Below are 21,021 nucleotides of genomic sequence, written 5' to 3' on the forward strand. Positions count from 1 at the left end.
CCGCCCGGGCCCCGCCTGCCGCGCACACCCGAAAATGAAGTGCTTTTACGTGCAGACTCAGTTTACAGAGCGCCCGCTGGGTCCACACAGTCCAGATGCTTTTCCACGACTCGCAGCTCTGCCCGGGGTGAGAAGGGGAAAGCGAGCCAGGCGTGGGGTCGGTGCAAGTGCCTTGCGCCCTGAGCACTCACAGGCGACCTCACGCACTTGTCCATCCATCACACACGCACATCCGCCCTCCATTCGGCCACCCACCTGCCCATCCACTGATCATCCATCCATCCATCCAAAGAAGGCCCGATGTGTCCGGGATAAGTCAGCAGAACAAAAATGGACCTTTTCCTCGGCCCTCGCAGCCTGGAGGGGAGCTCAGGCGTTAATCCCGTAGATATATAATTCTACTGGGGGGAAGGTGGGACCGGAACTGCTCCCCGGAAATCGGAGGAGGTTTCTTGGATCAATGAAAGTAACTTTTGCGCCAAGATCTGGAGGCCAAATGTGAGTGAACAGTGAGGAGGGAAGAATTTTCCATGCAGGAAAGGTCTTGACGCAGAGGAATTTGAAAGGTCTGTGGGCGGAAGTGCGGTGAAGCAGTGAAGCGGGGCGAGAGGGTTCCAGGTCACGTAGAGGTTGGCGGGGCCAGCAAGGACCTTGTTTCTTTTGTGTTTGGTTGGTTGGTTTGTTTAAAGAAATGAGAAGTCCTTGGAGGAAGTTAAGCAGAGGAGAGACATAAAGTGCAGTGTGAGGGGACGCCTCTGGTGTGCAGACAATGGATGGGAAGAGGGCCCATCATTTTGCTGTAGGTGGGAGCCTGGGACGACAGCCAGTTCAAGCAAGCTGGTGGGGGCAGGTAAGATGGAGGGAAGCAGGTAGACAAAAGACATTTTGCTTAGAATGGATAGGGGGTGTGGGGGAAAGGAGATGTCAGGTGTCAAAGGATAATTTCTTTTTAAGATACAGTCACCATATTTCTATAAAATGAACACATGTCAAAGATTTATCTAACTTAATAACGTATGAAGCAATACAGTGTTACGCCTTGTTCAAAGGAGAAGTCAAAGGAATTTGCAGAAACCGGCCTACCCACACGGCAGTCATCAATTGTGTGTCATACACACAGCTAATTTGCATGTCTATGGGCAAGAATTCTATGCATTGCTGTCTGTTTCCTGCAGAGTAAGTGGCACCTCTACAGCCGTATGAAATGGTCTAGGCCGAAACAAAGGCACACATCCCCAAGAATCAGGTTAGGTTACAGGCCCCACCATTCTGCTGAATATCCAAATGTCACTTTGGAATATTGAGTGGGTCGAGGGGGAGACGTAAGATTGAGCGGAGTGAGAATACAGTTTGGGACTCGGGAGATTTGCGATGCCTGCGTCGCATCAAAGCGAGGTCTCAGAAGTGATGCTGGAGAGATGGCTTTTCAGCCGGGGCTTTAAGAGAAAGCAGGATAGGACAGAAAAGGTAGGAAGGGGCCCCAGAATAAGAAGTTCAAGCAGAGGCACAGAGGCGGGAAAGAATGGGGTACACGTGAGGAGAGCAGGAGGTCAGACAGAATGAGGATTGTCACACGCCATTACTCCAGACAGTGCAGTGGTGTGTGCAGTCGAGCACCACGCTGGTCGTACGCACAGAGGACAGATCATGTGGGGACCCAGGGAGAAGCCGGCCATCTGCCAGCTGGGAAGAGAGACCTCGGGGGAAACCGGCCTGACCGACACCCGGATCATCGCATGTCCAGCCTCCAGGACCGCGAGGAAATACATGTTTTTTTTGTTAAGTCACCTGGTCTGTGGCATTTTGCTGTAGCAGGGCGAGCTGACTACTACAACCCTGGATGAACCACACTCCCGTGTCCACGCCTCTTTGGTATGTGACTGTCCTGGTCAGTTCCGGCTCCTATGATAGGACACCATTGACTGATGGCTTTGTAACAACAGAAATCTATTTTTCGTAGTTCTAGAGACTAGAAGTCCAAGATCGAGGTGTTGGCAGATCCAGCGTCTGGTTCACAGACGTGTCCTCTCATTGTGGGGGGGAGTGGTAGGGGCGCGGTCGCTCTCCGGAGTCTCCTGTGAGAACATGAGGGCTCCACCCTCGGACCTAAGCACCTCCCAGAGGCCCCGCCTCCTAACACCATCACCCTGGGCATTAGGCTTCAACGAATGAATTTTGGGGACACAGTCCAGTTCGTAGCAGTGATATAGCTGTCCCTGGCTCCACAGAAAGAGATGAATGGGGTCTGTTTCTCTATCTTCTTGAATCTGGGCTGGACTTGTGAGTGGCTCCAGTCAATAGGATGTCACAGAAGTGACATTGTGTGGGTTCTGGGGTCTGTCCCTAAGGATAAGTCACAGCTTCTGATGTTGCCCACTTGGAACCTGAGACTGTGAGGAAGGCCGGACTGGCCTCCTGGGTGGGAGAGGGTCCCGGCCAGCAGCCAGCACTAGTGGCCAGGCAGCTGACTGAGGCCACCTGGGACCCTGCAGGCCCAGTGGAGCCATCCGGTGAGTGCCAGCACACAGATTCCAAAAAAAAGACCCGAAGAACCACCCTTCTGCCAACTCACCATATCGAAACAATCACTCATTGTTTCCTACCACTAAGTCCGGGGGTGGATTTTTACATAGCAACAGATAAGAAACCATGGCAGATGGCGACCTTTTGGTGGATTGTGAAATCACTTTGCTGGGGGCAAAACAGTCTAAAAAAAGAAGACAGAACAGAAAACGGAAGTGCACATTCCATACGGACGGCGTGTTCCGGTGAGCCGTGCTGTGCGGCGAACCACCCCAGAAGCGGGCGGTGAAGGACTCCCCGCGTGTCATCGTGCTGACAGTTTCACGGGGCAGAAGCCGGGACAGGGCACGGTGAGCGCGGCTCAGCTTTGTGTCCCACGGAGCCTCAGCTGGGGTGTCTGAAACGGTCGGCCCCGGCTCGGGTGAACGGACCACCTGGTTCTGCCTGCTGGGTCAGCGTCTCGGTTCCTCTCGCCGGTGGGGCTGGAATGGCCACACCGCTTTCTTCACTTACCCGTCTGGTCCCTCCAGTCTGACCGCAGGGACACATGGGACCTCGCCCTCCCGTCTATGTGGCGAGGTTCTGCTCCCTTCTAACAACATGGTGGCCTCGGAGCAGTTGAACTTCTTACTTGGTGGCCGGCTTCTTTCAGAGCAAGAGTCCCACAAAGCCTGAATGGAAGCTGCATGGCTTCTGATGACCGCGTTTCAGAGGTCCCCAAACATCACATCTGCTACATTCATTTGGCCCACGGGGTCGCTGAGGCCAGCCCAGGCTTAAGGGGGCGGGGCCAGAGCCCATCTCGCCACGGGAGCCATAGCAACGTGCGGCCCTGTGCTGTTTCCCATGTGCTGTATTTCACCAGGTCTCAGGTGTCCTTGCTCGCAAGACACGTCCTGACGCCACACATGGTGAAATGTGAAACGGGGCGAGACTAGAGTGACACCCAGCCGTGTCCGTGCTGGGTGGTGGCTAATCGTGTTCCCGCTGCGGACTGCAGTTAAGGTTCCGGACTGGGCTAAATTACGTTCCACAATGAACAGTATAGAAAAGTTCACACAAATGCAAAAGTAGATAATATATAATAACCCCTCCTAAATGCATCACCTGCCATCCACGATGATCAACGCGCCCCCACCCCGGGCAGTTTTGTTTGATCCATGCCCTGACCTACCCCACCCCCAAGATTATTTTACGGCATCTCCCAGACCCCGCGAACCCCGGGGAGCCCCTCTCCCCGTTTGCCCAGGGCCTTTTTCGTTGTGATCGTAGTAATCTGCGAGCTCATCATATTTACGGCCTGCCAATGGGAACAGTGACAGGGATGGCGGTTTAACCAGCGACTCTGATTGACCTGCTGGGAGGTGGGGAGAGGGAGAGGGGGGCACAGGGGTGCAAAAGGCTCGTCTCCCACACAGTAAGATACCCTAAGATGCCCTAGGCAACGCGGAGGAACGGACGAACGGACAGACCACACAGAGCACGTGTCCCATAGGAATAAGGTGGCAAGCAGGATAAAGCACTTCCACCGGGACACAGAAGGGGACGTGAGAGGGGACGGGGGCTGCTGGGTTTTACTTTGCATGATGTACATGTTACTTTGACAAAGAAAAAAATTAAAGTGTTGGAGAATCGACGATCGCTATGCTCAGCCCTATTGGTTGTGCAGTAGTGTTAGGTTACACCGCTTTTATTTCATTAAAAACATTTTTTAAAAAATGTATTTATGGGGTGGTGCCATAGTGTAGTGTTAGCACGTCTGCTTTACACACAGAAGGTCCTGGGTTCGCTCCCCAGTGGAGCCACCAACCATACTCTGGGTGGGAGGGGACGCCTCGCCTTCAGAGATCCAGTCCTTAAGGGGAGACAGCAACATCCGTAGGTCAGGGGTGGATGTGGGGAGGGGGGAATTAAAGAGGGGAAAAGAAGTATTTACATTGCTTTTATTTCTTAATTAAAATTAGTGCTTAAACTGCTGTTGTTAAAATTTTGCAAGCATTTCGTTCTACCTGAAGACGAACTATACAGTTTAAGCCGGGAAGCCGAGCTTGTCAACCGTCCCTCATCGAGAGTGAAGAACTGTGTCCTGCTGGCCTCTAAGGGTGATGGGGAAACCTGTTCAAACCATTCAGAGTCAAGTCCAAGGAGGGGCTCACGGAGCGGCCAGTGTGGGCCTCCTCGGCGTGCGACGCAGGTCTCCCCAATGCTAGAGCAGCCTCGCTCTGCAGCCTCCCCACCCGCGGAGCTCAGCTGGGATTCCTGGCCACACCCACCCCTAGGTGGGCAGAGCCATTTTCTGTCTTATTAGACTCCCCAGCACCCCGAAGTGCCTGGGTCCTCGGTGGGCCAGCGATTATTGAATCGCTTTTGAACAGAGCCCCTCCGCCCCTCCGCCATCTACATTTGGCGCTAGGTGTTGCTCGGCACGCGCGAGCTTGGTGAACTGTCCTAGGAGTCAAATCCGTTTTCATGCCAGAGGCATTCTGATTATTTTAAAACGTCTTCTACTTTCTTCCCAGTCAGCCTCTGCCCCCACCCCATGGCGTCACTGCAAATGGGTCTGAGACACCCCACCCCCACCCCAATCCCAGCCCGGGCCCTTGCTACAGGCTCAGTGTCCTTCGTGAGACCCTGGGAGTCCTCATCCCCCTGCAGGGCGGGTCCCTGGGGGCAGGGCCTGTTCTACTCCTCCTGACACTTCCAGGGCAGGGCAGGGCAAGGCAGGGCTTCTCCAGAAAGGATAGGGGTGTGCTGGGCTGGATGGTGGATCCATAGATATGACTGTGTCCAAACCCTAGACCCTGTGAATGTGACTTTATTTGGAAAATGGGTCTTCACAGGCACACTTGGGACGCAATCGGATTGCCGGGGCGGGCCAGTGACGTGTTCTTATGGGACAGAAGACACAGAGTAGAGGCCACGTGACGACACAGGCAGAGACTGGAGGGATGTGGCCACAGCCAAGGGTGGCAGCAACCACCAACAGCTGGAGAAGCAACCAGTGGACCCTGCCCAGAGCACCCGGAGGAACCAGCCCCGCCTCGTCCCACCAGGAAAGGGTGCGCAAGGTGTGGGGTGCACGAAGTGCTGGCCTCAAACGACAGGACTTGAACAGGTGCACCACTGAGTCAAGGACACAGAATAGCAAAATCACTGGCTGTTCATCTCACCAAGGAAGTAAGCGAAGGAAACCTAAGAAACGGAAGTGTCCGAGATATTTACAAACGGACGTCAAAGGACACAGGGATGACGGCCCCTTCCCGGCTCCCCGCCGAGACGAAGACTGGACTTAAGTAGCAAAAAGCCAAGAAAGAAACCCAAACCCCGCAATTACCTTAAAACGCATGATGTGAAACCTAAGGGTGGCAATTACGGGCTAAAAGTAGCCCTCACAAAGTTTTGAACAACGGGAAGATAACCTTTCACCTGACCACACCTGGGCTGTGGAATGACTCCCGCCCCTCCCCCACTTCAGGCGAGCCCTGGGACATGTGACAAGCAGACCTAAGACGCAGGGACCTCTAACGGGAGTCCTTAGGAAGGCACATCTCCGGAACCGTGTGGCTTTCTTTGGGCAGTGCTCGACTGACTTTTTTAAAGGCATAAATCAAGTTTTAATGAGACACCTGCACGTTAACGACTCAATGATGACTTGGTTTCCAGAAGCCTTAAGATACCCAAAGCTCGCTTGGCTTCGGTCAGGAAGGGTAACTGTTAGATGACAAGGCAAGGCTGCAGCACATCGTTTGAAATCTCATGCTCACGTGAACCCCAAGAAGCAGGAAACAGAAAACAGACAGCTTGGACGAGCTGGAAGACTGGCCGGGGCAGGTTCTGAACAGGAAACAGCTAAAAGCCAAGCCCTCACAAGGCAGGGCCGGACGAGTCCGCGGGGAGAAAACATGTCGCCCACTCAGGCAGCCCTGGGGCGTAGACAGGGACATGACAGTCTAGGTGACTGTAGCAGTGCCCACCCAACACCCCACCGCCGCCCCGGAGGGGGTGTCAGCCATGGGCTTTGTGCGTCCCAGGCCCGTGACGCCTCGGGGAGGGAGGGAGGGAGGGAAACACTACCGGTCGGTAAGGCGCTGGAGGTACTGCCTGCAGTGGCCACTAGTGAGCCACCACCCACTAGGGCCCAGCTCCCCGCGGGTTTGTGGGCCCTGCCCGCCTGCCGGAGCCACTTGGCATGTCCCCTCCCCTCTGCCCCACTGGACTGCTGACTCAGGGCTGGTTCTAGTTCCCAGAGAAGCAGGCCCCATGGTTCCCAGGGACCACGAAGACGGAAGGGCAGCCCGGCTGCCACACTGTGATCACGTGGGAAGAGCAGGAGGAAGCGCAGGCACGTCCTCTCCGTCCCCACCCCCACCTCGGCTGTCTCCAGCAGGGCCTGCCCTAGCCGGGACTGGCTCCGTGAGCCCACACGTTCCCAGTTCACTTGTCGGTCCGCCTGTCTCCTGTGCCCTGGTTCTTCGGGACCCGGTTCCCCTTAGGGGCAGATCAGTGCCTGGGCCTCCAGGGGCGTGGGCAGGACTGCCCGGCCCCCCGGCCATCAGCAGACCTCTGTAGGATTTCGGCCCGGGACGACACTCGGCCGGGACAAGCGCTGAGGCAGCCGCAGCCCACCCGTACTCACGGCTTATTCTCGTACTCTCTGTTGGCAGTGCGAAATGCTTCAGTACTTTATTGAAAGAAAGCAATAAATAACACTGTGATAAAAAGAGTTCAAAAGTAGACTGTACATACTTTGTTACATAATCAGAAAGTTCACAAAAGATTAATAGAAAACAACTGTGAATTGTACAAGTAAATCAAAAGCAGAAACCCACGTAAGAAGACACGTCGGCTGTCTGTGCCTCGGCTGCATAATAAATAACGCACCGTGACCCGAACCCATTTCCTGCTGGCTCTGTAATAGCCACTTGCAAAGGAAAGCTACACTGGCTACTCCGACAATCCCAAATGGCTCATCATCAACATCTAAAAATGTACCATGAGGTCCATTCTTTAGACATGTTTACAGACAAATGTAAAAAGGTGATTTACGTAAGAAAAATAAGGCCTTTATTAGAGCTGGCAACAGCATCCTCAGGACCCTGCGCCGTGTCCCCGCGTGGCGAGTGGGTGCCTTCCTCTGCTTCCAGGGGTGGGGGCGGCTGGGCCCCACTCCACCGAGCTCTCTCCGCCTGCCGAGGGCCATCCCCAGCCCACGGCCTCTGCGACAGGCCACCCGAGTCCAGAGAGAGGTGAGGAGGACGCCGGGCGGCCCAGGCGGGTTCGCAGTGTCTGAGAACAACTTCCAGTCCCAGTTGGTGGGAAGCTTATCTCGAACACCGAACATCTCATCTGTTCACACTGCAGAATCAAGCATTTTTTGCTAGAAAAAGAGTAAGGTCAGTCATTAAGATGCAACAATAATTACTCGAAATTAGGTCTGCTTGTTTCGAAATGATTGCTGTGTAGCGAGGATACGTTCGTAAGGGATAATGCACGGTATAGTGATGATTTTACAAACGCAGTAAAATCCTTTTCTGTCATGGTTTATTATTAAAAAATTAAACAATGATAATTACAATAAATGCATAATTTACAAAAGCCCTACATTTCTTCATAGAATTTATACATACAAGCATTACAGTACATTCATTTGAAAGACTAAAATTAGATATAAGAACATGAATAGATTTGAAAGGATATTTATAGCCTGGATATACATGAAAAAGTAAGTAACTCTATAAATGAAGGCATAAGTTTACATAAATATAAGAAACATTAAATTCTAAAATATTTTCTCTATGGTATTCATGAATTTTTCACTAATTAAAAACTCTGTAATAAAATATCTCAGGTTCATATAACAAGTATTAACAGGTTAGAGTCCACTGAATGCTAAAATGCAGTCGTTGCTGGGTCCCAGGCGTCGCGGGTCACCTGTAGAAGTAGTGTGGGTAAACTGGAAAATAAACAGACAGAAGGTCAGTCCGGAGACCTCGCAGGACAGAGAGCTGCCGGCTCCCGTGGGAGCCCAGCCCACTCAGCTCCCAGGCCACCCCCCACCCCGCTTTCTGGGCTTAGCTGCTTTGAGAATTCAGATAAAGCATCAAGGACTATGCATCTCAGTAGAGGATTCCTTGACTGACTTCATTTTGGCTTACGCCTAAAAATTACCAATTAAGAAAAAGTGACGAGACCAATCAAATGTTCTGACTGCGCGGCGGAAACAGAACCAAGTGGAACCGCGCTCCTGTCTGCGGCCCTCGGAGCAGGGAGCGGGGTGGGGCCCCCTGCGGCCGCGCCCTGCACCCCGCAGCTCCTGGCCAGGGAGGGTCCCTCAGGAACTGACCCCTGTGAGGGCAACACACTTTCGTTTTTAGAAATCAACGTCTAAGCTGAAAGGCTGTGGGTGTCACACAACAGTACGGCCCCGTGGAACTCAGTACTTTGGGGCTTCTCATTCGAGAATGCGCGTGCGTGACACAGCCAGCAGCACTGGCGACTCGGGAACTACACGGGTGCCCGCACAAGTGCTGAAGCGGAAAGGACCGTGTGCCGGGCGCCCGTCACCACGGGCAGCAGCCAAGGGCCGAGGCTCCGCTCTCCTGCCTCCCCACCCCCAAAAAGCTATCAGCAGACACTTAAAATACGGCAGCAGTTTTAGGTTTAAGGACAAAATGAAAACACATTTTTTCCCCCATAAAAAAGCGAGGGCACGTCAATCCCTCCGTGGTCGACTGTCGGCGTTGGGGACACCAGGACCGCCTGCACAGGTGCAGAGGGCTCATGCGTCCGCTCGGCAAGCTCCGGGCCGGCGGGCTGGGCTGCGCGCTACTCACCGCAGGCGCCTTAGCAGGAGTAAGTCCTGACCGCGGCGGGGTCCAGCCTCTGCGCTGCCGACACACTGCCTGCTCCGACGACCACGAGAAGCATGCAAACACAGCGTGCGGTTAGTCTCAAACGCCACAGAGGCACAGGTACAGGCAGTTTCACACCTACACAGCACTGAGGGGCCCAAGGGAAACTTCTAGTGGGAGTGGACGAGCCAGAGAAAGAGACTGTGTCACCAAGTGTCTCTTCATCTCCCAAGCGGCCCTGGGAGTTACTGTTGCCAATTCCAAAACAGCCAACAGCGCCATCGGATGACACAAAGACAAGTCCGTGATGTGCATTCGTGCGCACGACAACCGTTTACCGCGGTAACTCCGTTTCTCCTTAAAGTCTAGATTACATAGAGCCACTGGACGTCCCTTTCAGCCCTACATGTCATCTGTGACAATGGTCGGACGTGGGAACCCAGCGGCGAGGTGAGCCGGTGCCAGCCCGCTGCAGGGCGAGGGCCCAACGCACTGCGGGCGGCGCGCCGGGCCCCAGCAGCAGGGCTTCAGGGCCCGGCTCAAGGACAGCCACATAGCCAGGCAAACCGAAGCGCAGTCAGTCTCTGCAGGAAACAGCGCCGCCGAGGTGTGCGAGGTTTGCGAGGTTTGCGGTTAAGGAACACTGCGGGGCCCCAGAGACAGGCCCCGTCTCCCCGCGGATCGGATTAGGGAATCTTTCTAAACATCTGCAGCACACGCTCACTGTTCCTCAGCACGCACCTTCCGTGCGGCAGCGGGAAGTCATCTTCGCAGTGTTCTGCCACGGCCCGGGAAGGACGCTAACACGGCGGGCACCGCGCTCCTTCCCGACTCTGAGTGCCCAGGAGACCTGCAGCGAAGCCCCTCTCACTGCCTTATTTAAAAAGCCATCGAAACGATCCAGTGTACCAGGTTCATGCCTTAGTTACCACACGGGGTAAAAAGTCACCTTCCATATCACATGTTCCCTGTGCCTCTTTCTAGGATTATTTTTAATTTATCTAAACCCTAATGGCAATATTGCTGTTAACTTTTAACAGGAAAATGTGATTTCTAATGACAACGGAAATGAAGTATGAGAAAAATAAGGCACTCAGACTAGTCAATAAGCCGAAGGCCAAATTACACTGAAAAGCTATTGAAATTATCTGCGTGCTCCTTAAAAGAAAAACGCTACTTTTTAAAAAAGTTACTGGCTTTTCTCCACATTACACTTCTCCTTAAACTCTGGCAGCGAGATGTAGCTTTTCAATTAAAACGCTGCCTTGTAAACAAGCATCAAGTCTCCAGCTTAGTAGAAGCTTTATATAAATATCCTTTCCTCTAATTTTTACATAGACGAATGAGAGTAAAACTTATAAACCTGCTAATAACTAAAAAACAACAACAACAAAAACAACCCAGTAACAACTACATCAGCACAAAAAAGCCACTCACTTCAAGGAGAATGAAGTCAATTGTGACAGCTAACACTTCCGAGGATGTGTGACGTGCTAGACACTTGCCAAATGACAGCCTCATGGGAATCACTCCTTTAACCATCACAGCCAGCTGACGAGGGAGACGGGGAAGCTGAGGTGCAGGGCTCAGTCGCGCACCTCGAGTGGCAGACAGTCCGCACACCCGGCCAGCTCCTCACTAGCGCCCTCTCACGGCACGGTGGCCGGCAGGAGTGATGGGCGTGACCTGAGGTGGCAGCCGAGTGCCTGACAGGGCCGCAGCCTGCCCTCGCTACCTGCTCCCCTCCATCCTGTTCCAGCGAGTGATGACACGGGCAGATCACAGTGGGGACAGAGGAACAGAGGAAGGACAGCCTCGCAGAGGTGGAAGGTGTCCTGTCGTTTAAAACAGACTAGACTCAGCCATTTCCCGGTGTGGACAGAGGTCGGGGAGTAAGGGACGCGACGTGAGAGCCACTACACTGTCACTGGGGAAGAGCGCCGAGTGCGCCCGGCACACGCACGCCTCCGCCGGGACAGCTGTCACGCTCAGAACACACGGTGCTCAGCTCCAGGAGAAGAGGAATACTCCACCAGACGAGAACTTTTAAAAAATCTGTATTATGGTTAAACTTTCATAAACAGATGTTAGGATTAATTTTAAAACATTTAAACCTGGACATGCAACAGTCGTCCAAACGCCTGGTAACACTTTAGAGGCCACGCCAGGTCAGTAGCCACGTGCCGGCCCAACGGGGGCCGGGCTGGCGCTGGGCGTCACGTACCGTCCAGCTGCATCTTCTTCGGCTGCATAGAGGGCGAGGACAGAGAGGAGGTGACCCGGAAGTTTGCAGGGAGAGTCTCTGCTGACCCGGCGGCTAAGCCACGGACATCCTTGGGTCTAAACTTTTTTCTCCAAGAAGGTGCTCTCCTAAAGCTCTTATCATCATCCTGGTAAATTAGACAGAAAATAAAACTGATTTTGAAATACGAGGCAAAAATAGAAAGTCACCAGCGCTTTAAAGTGAGCGCTGGACTTGTTACTGCATTTTTGTTCACACGCACCCGGCCCCATTCTGGACAACTCTGAGTTACTGACCGAACTAGGAACTTCTGGGAGTGGAAGGGGGCACGGTGACACGTACGCTGGGACCCTAACTGGGCAAAAATCTGGGTGGTCCCGGGCCACCTGGGTGCATGACCCTATCGCTACGTTTCAGTTCTCATCTTGCAGAAGTCACTTTCTTATAGAATACGGTTTTTACTGGGGCTGAAAAACTTTAGGCCGTAAATTACTCTGTCTCCCGCTGGGGTAAAGTCAGCAGGTGCTTCTTTAGGTGTCCTATTCTCTTTGTCAAAGTCAACTTTTTGCAGGATCCAATGAAGAGAATAACAAATAGCGTGTGGGAATAAGTGTGTCATGGTTGGTTGGTTATTTATTTAAGCCTACAGCACCTGGTCTTCCTAGCTGGTCTCCTATCCAAGTACTAACCAGGCCCGACCCTGCTTAGCTTCCAAGATCAGGCGGGATCAGGCTGGTTCGGGGTGGCGTGGCCGTATACCATGGACCGTGGCTCCACTGGGGCACGAACCCAGACCCTTCTGGATGTAAAGCAAATGTGCTCACCGCTGCACTATGGGACCACGTGCAATGCGTCGTGGTTTTGTCGAGAGGAAGGTAACGTGCTGTGCTGTCGAGTATACTCCTGAAACATTCCCCCAAAGCACGGGGCTCCGGATTGAGGTAAGACATCCAGGTGTCCCCAAAACACAACTTACAAAGAGACTCCATTCCCAGGCCACAAACAATGTTTTATGATGTGAGAAACATTTTGAGGGATATCAAAAGGTAAGTAGCAAAAAAAATTTTAAAACCATCTTACTGAAACTATTAGTTTCTTGACAGCTCATTTATTAATAAAATTTCAAAAGCGAAACTTAACTCGTAGAGCAAAATTATCACCACGCTTAGGAGAGATGCTCTGATTAAATGGTTCATACAAGTACCATACACGCTTAATGTGAATTCAAAAACCATTAGGCTGGAAGCTTACGTCATCGCACCGCCTGTCGGTCCCCATGACCAGAAGGTTGTTGAACTCTCTTTCCAGCACGGCACGCGCCTGAAACAGGAACACAACGGCACCTGACGCTTCCGCCCATCGCATCTGAAGGACGTCAGCATTTCGCAAACTGCATTTTTTGTGTGTGGTTTTACTGGTATGCATTTATTTATCTATCTATCTATTTATTTACCTATTTCTACAACTGTTTTTTAAACTAAGACTGTGAAAAACCTGGAGCTAAGAGTGTCCCGAACAGTGTTCCCGCGACAGTGTTCTCAGTCGGGGTGTCAGAGCGAAGCCCATGCATGGGCTTCTGGGAAGAGGGACCCACGGTCTCTTGGAATTCTACTTGAAGTGTGCGGTGTGGGCTGGTGCAGTTGGGGGGTCGGGGTGCTGCTAAACGACAAACACTCTTCTGGAGAAGAATAACAAGCTTCTTGAGTCTCAAATGAGCCCAGGAATCAAGAAGAATTACGTAAGGCAATTACCCACAGAAATAAAATTAATAAAACCTCCATCTGGTATACCATAGACCAAAGGGAGGTCCCCAACCTTTTTGGGACCAGGGACCAGGGCTCTTATGAGAGTCTAACACCTGATGGTCCGAGGCTGGGCTGAGGCGGTGATGCTGGCGCTGGGCAGCGGCTGCAGATCCAAGTGAAGTTTTGCTCACCTGCCCGCCGCTCACCTCCTGCTGTGCAGCTCGATTCCTAACAGGCCACAGATCGGTACCGGACTGCGGCCAGGGATTGGGGGACCCTGCCTTAGAGTATTTCGATTTCCACGTAAGAACTAAATCTATATCAGTCTTGTGAGCAGGACTTGAATGAAGCGCCCTTATTTTGTTTACTGTGAGACTCGTGCCTGCAGCGGACACGGGAAGGCAGCGGTAGCGGAGAGGCAAGCGTTGCGGGTTCGAACCACTGCATCGCGGACTGGGCACGGAAGATGACCTGTCGTCTGAGCTCTTAAGTCTGTCTCCCTTCAAGTAACTAGCAGATGTCGACATAAGGAGAAGTGACTGGGCCCGTGGCCGAGGGGGGCCGGCTGGCCCGGGGTTACCTGTGTGTTCTGCGTGGGGATCTGTAATAGGAGCGCCAGTGTGCTGAAGTCGAAGGTCTCATCCAAGGCCACCAGAGCGCCATGCACCCCACTCTCCACGAGGTTATTTGCGTATTCTTTAAGACCGATCGACAGGGTCCAGCGAATCACGCGATCGTTGCTCCAAACGAGCACATCTGTGAGTGAACAAAGACGATGATAAAGTGGCTTCGGGACGCTGTCTCATCAGGCACACCCGGGGACACGGGAGAAGGGCTCCTGCTCGGACCCTGACCCTCCGGTGGCTGACGAGCTCCACGAGCGCTCGGGGCCAACAGACAGCGCTCGCTGCACCAGGACGTGGGTGCCTTGGCCCCTGCCCTGCCTCAGGAAGCTGCCATGCGCACTGAATGTCCAGAGACCAGAAACGACGCGAATCCAAGGATCACACCCAAAGGCAGAGGTGAGCTGAATGCCCCAGGTGCCAACACGCTTCATATACAGACTTCAGAAAACACGTACTACTTCCTTCCCATCGCGGGAGTTGGCACCCACTTGGACCCCTTGCCGAATCAACACAAACCTCTCATTTATAATGTTGAAGCCTTTTCTGTTGTTTCATTTTAAATAAAAAAGAAAGAAGCTTAGAGCCATCCTCCAGCATAGAGAGACTTTGAGAGAAGATCTCATATTATACGAAGCAATAAATTATAAAAGTCATTAATGGCCATTCTCGACTGTAAAAAGATTTAAAATGGATACATAAAATGAATGAGACAGATTTACGGATTTTACTCCCAATGCCCTCTTCAGGACGAAGGACACGCACAGCCCGGGGACCGCCGGCTAACGGCGTCCTCATGGCTCGCGTCGGCTCATCCCGGACCGGACCAGCCTCCCGCAGGGCCGTCTCCCAGCCGTGCTCTACGCTTTAGTTTCTCTCAGTAAGAACCAGAGGCAAAGGCAGCACCAACGGGGCTGCGGTGAGAATCAAGCAAATTAACCTGTGAAGGTTCTCAGCCTGTCACTGCTATGGTTAGCGGTTTCTTTATACCGTGCGGATTCGGGGAGATTTAATTTTGAGCGTAATTGCTAATGCCTCCTTTGAAAGCAAAGCGCCGTTCATGACCGTTCAGAGGCGCTGTGTGAGTGGCTCCCCGCCGGAGGGAGAAGAGGGTCCCCGTCTCCCGGCTGAACCCCACGGCCTGTCGCACCTCCCCGCCTGTTTTGTAGCTGAAATGCCTTTGCCCTCCTCCTGCTACGCGCGCCCACCCCATCTGCAAGGCCCGGCTGAGCGGCTAACCCTGGGAGAGGGACCGCCCTGTCCCGCCCCGTGCTCCCGGGGCCCTGGATGTGTGGCAGGCGGGCCCTCTGTCCGTGTGCCACAGCACGGCTGCATGAAAGGCCATGCGTGTCCTCGCACCTGAGACCTCTGAAGTCGCGGGAAACCGCTTTCCTCCAGACGGTCGACCTGCAGACCCACGGAAGGGAACAGGCGCAACGTCTCCGGCTATGGAGGGCCGTCTTCAAAGTGCTCACGTTCACGGACCCCGACCCCCACCCCGTAATGACGTCGAAATATTCTTCCATTAAAAAACTTCCCTGGTTTTTTTTTTTTAAAAAACAGAACATCGCTGAGGCTGCTAATACGCTGGGAAGCAGAACCATGCTCAGCCGAGTAAACACAATGTACTGGCCTTTGATTTCGTCCTGGCTCTCTTCCCTTTTTCTCTCCAGCTCTTTCCGGTCATAGTTTAACCTTCGCAGGCACATAATTCCACACTGGAAACTGTTTCTGGTTACAAAAAGAAAAAAAGGTCAGAGACAGCGATAGTCAGAAGTCCCTTAGCCGACCAGGAGGAGCACCTGCCGTCTCCCTACCTGTGGAAACTGTCCACCATCTTGAGCTGCCCCCGCAGGTCCTTCTTGGTCAGGTGGTCGAGCATCCGTGCGTCCACCAGGCACTCCATGAAGAGGCTGCGGTACTGCGGGAGGCCCAGGCTGGGCAGCCACTCGTTGCCGACCCACTCGTGGTTCATGTCCCCGTAGGCCAGCGTCTGCTTTCAGTGATGAAGCACGATCAGCCCAGGAGAAACTCATGGAAGGGGTCCCAAGAGCAGCTCGAATACGCTGTAAACTGGATTTCTCAGCTATTACGCACTCGCAAAGGCTACACTAACTGATGACAACACCGTTCTTTATCATTTTGAAATAATTTGCTCTCTTGTTAACTATCTTTTAAATCTGTTAGCGAAATTTTATACGGAAGGAATTATACTATGAGAAATCATGACTGTGTTTATAAACTGAACCTATTTACCAAACCACAATAAAACCATAACTGACTACATATTCTCTTCCTGAAATGGTTTCATGTATAATCAAATAACACCAAAGAATGACCACGCCTCATGAACAAGTTTGAAGGATCAATCCGACTCTACTCATTAAAAATGCCGCTGGCCGGTTTTAGTTTTATTTTCCACACTTCATTTTCCAAAGTTCCTTAACCACACATCTGTTAATTTCAAAATCAGCTAAAGCGAATTAAAAAATAATTTTAAAAGAGGAGATAAACGAAGCAACCGATGGGGCTGAAAGGAAGAGCAGACAGATGCGGGAGGCTAGCCCGAGGACCTCGACCCTCCTCCCTCAGAAAGTCAAGAATGGGTCGAACGAGGAAGCCAAGGGGGCCACGTCAGGAGGGGTGGAGGCCCCGAACGACACTGCCAGCCGACCGGACTGGCTGGCATCCGCAGAACACCGCCCGCCCACCTCAGCGGGACACACTCTGCTCGAGTGCACGCGGCAGACACGTCTCAGCAAACAAAGAGAGACTGAAATCATACAAATCATGTTTCTCTTACCGTGAAAGAATTCAATTAGCAATCGACAGTGAAAAGCTACCTAGAAAACGCTTCAGGGTTTGGAAATGAGCGTACGTCTGCTGACCCACGCGTCAGAGAAGAGATTACAGGGTAAACGAGAACATACTTTGAACTGGAAGAGAATGAACGATATATTCAAAAATCGTGGGACACGCTGAAGCAGCGCCTGAGAGAAATTGACAGTTGTCGAGAATTAAACGCTTACGTTTTAAATGAAGAAAGGTCACGAATCTATAATCCATGATTCTACCTTAAAAAACTCGAACAAATAAAATCCATAGCAAGGACGAGGAAGAAAATAAAAGAGCAGAAACCGATTAAACAAAGCAGAAAAATAATAAAAAATAAAACGACGAAACTAAAATCTAGTTTTTCGTAACTATCCATAAACTCGATTAAACCCTCACTAGTGATCCAAAAAGAAAGAGAAGACGTTACCGATATCAAGAATCAAAGAGTCTACGGCCACACCACCCTGAACAAGCCGGATCCCATCTGATCTCGGAAGCTAAGCAGGGTCGGACCTGGTTAGTACTTGGAAGGGAGACCACCTAGGAAGACCAGGTGCTGGAGGCGTAAAAAATAAAAAAAATAAGGGACTGTAAGGTGACAAGGTCCTTACCACCAAGGGTTGCCTCGTCTAAAAAATAAATGAATGCATGAATGAATGAATGAATGAATAAATAAAAATCAAAGAGACGATGTGCGCACAGATCCTAGAGGCACTGAGGAGAGTAAGGGGAAACTATGAACGACTTGAAGCAACTCAGATGAAACTGGCAAATTCCTTGAAAGACATAATCTACGAAAGCCACTCAGTAAGAAACCGATGACCTGTATCCATTAGAACTCAAATTTATAAATCTCACACGCAAAATCTCTACCCTAAATGGCTTCACTAGTGAATCCTACTAAACATTCACGGGAAAAAGAAAAGAGGCAATTCCACACATAATATCCCAAAAAAGTGAAGAAGGGTCTGCCTCGCTTTACAAGGGCAGCATGATCCTGGTACCAAATGGGACAGACGGATTACGAAGAACCTGTGGACACTATCCCTCCTAGACGCAGACGCAAAATTCCTCACGGAACTTCAGCAAACCGAACCAACAATACATTCAAAGAACGAGACGCTATGACAAGTGGAGCTCCCCTCAGGGACGGAGAGTGGCTCGACATCTGGCAAAACGACGACATTCACCATGTCGATGGACTGAAAAAAACAAACCACATCATCTCAAAAGATGGCGGGAAGGCATCTGACAAAATTCACCATTCATTCATGGAAAGCTCAGCATGCTGGGAATGGAAGAAACCTGCCTCGAGCTGGTAAAGGGCGCCCTCAAAGAACCTAGCGCTGACTTCGTCCTTAGCGGTGAAAGGCTGAATGCTCCTCCCCAAGATCAGGACAGAGCACGGTTGTGCGCTCGGACCCCTTTACATAAGCACTGTGCTGGAACTCCCAGCCACCACCCTAAAGCAAAAAAAGACACGAAACACACACGGACCGGTAAAGAAAAGAGCCCTCTTTATTTGCAGATGACCTGATTATCGACGGAGAAACAATGTATAGAAGCCAGCTGTCGGAACTAACGTGCATTTCAATCAAGTTGCAGAATACGAGGTCAATATACAAAAGTGAACCATATTTCCAAATACTGGAAATTGAAAATTTAAAAATACCCTTTACGATGTCATCGAAACCTGTGACATCCTCAGGGATGAATCTGGCAGGATACACACAAGCTTTCCACAACAAAAAAGAAACAAGCACGGTGCGTGTGTCCACACACACATCGAAGGACAGCACTGACGACCTAAGGTCCACAGGGCGAAGCCACAGTTGCGGGAACGCTGTGAGTCCCGGAGTCCCTGGGCACGGTGGCTCTCCACGACCACCGCGTTCTGTCTCGAAAACGTGGCCTCTAATCGGATTTATTATTTATACCAACCAAGCTGGAAGGGATGACTCAGACTCCAACAAGGATGCTCAAACTCTCATAGAAAAACAGTTGCACTATTTGCTCGAAACCTAAGCGAGGGACACTCAAACCTTTTACATCGTCACAGTACGACGGTTTCACTCTCTCAGGCTTTGCTCTCATCTCGTAGGCCCGACTTCTGCAGCGCGAGTACGTGGTATTGCGTTCTTGCTGGCCGATTACGTATTCTTAAACGGACGCGAAATGCAAAGAAATCGCTAAATAGAAAATCCCATGGGAGAAGGGCCCTCCTCCTTTGCCACTCACTCCGTACTCTATTCATACTGCTTCTGTGGTCAGGAATGTGAGCCCCTGGGGAGACCAGGCTGCCGACAGCCTTCTGAAAAAGCAGGTGACAGGGCTCTCTGCGGTGAGAGAACATCTGCATTATGAGAGACCCACCGCACAGGGTCTATTTTTCATCGTTGAAAGGATCGGAAATGCGATTCGGTTTTCTCAACTCTGCAAAACGTGAGGGGTGCTGTGCCGGCGGGGGCTGTGGCCATGCTGGTCGGAACCGAGCTTCTGGCGAGCAGCACAGCCCTGCAGAGACGGCGTGCTGAGAGGGCGCCATGGCTCTGAACACTGCCGACGCGCTGTCCCCCCGAGTGCCCGAGGCCATCGCGCACCCCCCGGGGTTAGGAGCTGGCGTCCGTGCTGCAGGGAGGCAGGTGCACCAAGTCCTGGGCCTGGCGGCGCCTGGCAGCCTCACCGACACCGGGAAGCTCGTCGTCTTCCTCTCGCCCAGCAGAGGGAACGGGGCGCGAGCGGCCCTTGCTCACGCCGAAGACCGACCGTTGCGAATCCGGGCACGGTCGGCACGGCTCGTCCTCGCTTACACTTCCACTGCCAAGAGCAAATGTTCAGCGTTTTAAACGTACGCTTCGGGCCCCCGATGCAGCGGATTTCACGTTCAGGTACTGACGCAGCTCTGCTTCTTAGCGAGCGTCCTGACATCTAAGTGATTACGAAATGCACCTTTAAAGTCACGCGTGGTCATCACTGACTTTGTAAAGGGATACCTGACCAGGCTGAATAATTAATGGGGACATTTATCTGGAGTTGTGCCCCACAGAACCGGGGTGGGGGTGCTCAGAGAATCACATTACAGTTCCTGGCCCCTTGTGTTTACAAAATGACAGGACCGGCTGGACTTCAGGAGCACAAGCAGGGGACAGGCATTCCACCCGTCAGCTGGTGACCAGGAAAACTTTTTATCTAAAACTGTTTCCATTTTTTTCAGATATACAACTAATCTTGAGTCCTGCACATAATGCCGTTCAGGAGAGCCTCAGATGCCACCCTGCCACACCCTGAAGCGTTCTGTGTCGCTGACGTGGACAGCACGTCACACAGCAATGCTGCTTTCAGTCGGACTGGAAGCACGGTGCAGGGCAGTCATGACAAGGCTGTCCGTGAGACGAACGACCAGGGAGCTGGAAATCCGGAAGTGCAGGACGCGGAAGAGGCTTCATCCCTGAGAATTCCCGGCGGGCCACTGAGAACAGTGCTTCGCAAAACGGAGACTCGGAGGCGAGTATCTACACCTGCTCTTGGGTCGGAACTTTCTCAGAACAGAGCTTTCCCATCAGCAGATCTTGTAACTCAAGTGACCCCACTAGGGACTGACAGGCAGACTCTCAGGAGCTACCAAGGCCACAGGCCTCTGTACAAAAGACCGCAGGTCGCACAAAGCAATCCGTTCATCGGAATCAACGAGCATGGCTCCATGTGAGAAAAGCTGAGGAACGTTCAAAATTGTCCATGAGACGCGCTCTTGGTGCCTGCTAATCCTGTGCTCTCTGACTAATGCTTTCAAATCGTTAACGGCATTCTGAACAAGGTGTTAGAAATACCGAGAAAAGGAAATTCCAAGCTTCCACCCTCCAGCTCTTTGCTGTGTACATACAGTGAGGAGTAGGTTACAGAGAGCGTCCAACCTGAGCCCAGCTCCCCTCCGCGTCCTCCTGACGTCGGCGACGGTTAGGGATGCAAAAGAACAGCGCTGTTAGTGAGGCGGGCGGGGCGGCCGGGCCGGCCCTGTGCGGAGCGACCCGGTGACAGGTTCAAAAGTCAAAAGCGTCATGCAGAACTCGTGCAGAACCAGTAACTCCGACTTCTCATGCAAGGAGCCGACTTCCCACGGCAAGCACACCCATAAAAGGAGAAGACCAGGGTCGACCACCAAAATGGGGTGCTAAGTTGAGGTCTCCCGGGGGGGGCGGGGGGGG

The 21,021-nt window shown here is 52.2% G+C and overlaps 1 protein-coding gene and 2 pseudogenes across 2 annotated transcripts in view; 1 reads left to right on the top strand and 2 right to left on the bottom strand.

Moving 5' to 3' along the window:
* Nucleotides 1-7,180: 7,180 nt before the first annotated feature.
* Nucleotides 7,181-21,021, bottom strand: part of PPFIA1 (PTPRF interacting protein alpha 1) — a 75,309-nt gene continuing 61,468 nt past the window's right edge. Inside the window, exons 21-27 of one of the 2 annotated variants that reach the window (XM_025046154.1) lie at nucleotides 15,802-15,980; nucleotides 15,618-15,715; nucleotides 13,942-14,117; nucleotides 12,868-12,936; nucleotides 11,599-11,764; nucleotides 9,357-9,425; nucleotides 7,181-8,476 (exon numbers count right to left, since the gene is read on the bottom strand). In XM_025046154.1, the coding sequence (XP_024901922.1) occupies nucleotides 9,367-9,425; nucleotides 11,599-11,764; nucleotides 12,868-12,936; nucleotides 13,942-14,117; nucleotides 15,618-15,715; nucleotides 15,802-15,980 (747 nt within the window). In that variant the 3' untranslated portion in view covers nucleotides 7,181-8,476; nucleotides 9,357-9,366. The remainder of the gene's footprint in view (nucleotides 8,477-9,356; nucleotides 9,426-11,598; nucleotides 11,765-12,867; nucleotides 12,937-13,941; nucleotides 14,118-15,617; nucleotides 15,716-15,801; nucleotides 15,981-21,021) is intronic. The other variant, XM_006910995.3, reaches the window with a different exon arrangement.
* On the bottom strand, nucleotides 12,257-12,375 carry LOC112479250 (annotated as a pseudogene).
* On the top strand, nucleotides 17,266-17,384 carry LOC112479301 (annotated as a pseudogene).

Source organism: Pteropus alecto, unplaced genomic scaffold, assembly GCF_000325575.1.
Source record: "Pteropus alecto unplaced genomic scaffold, ASM32557v1 scaffold43, whole genome shotgun sequence".
Classification (NCBI taxonomy): Eukaryota; Metazoa; Chordata; class Mammalia; order Chiroptera; family Pteropodidae; genus Pteropus; species Pteropus alecto.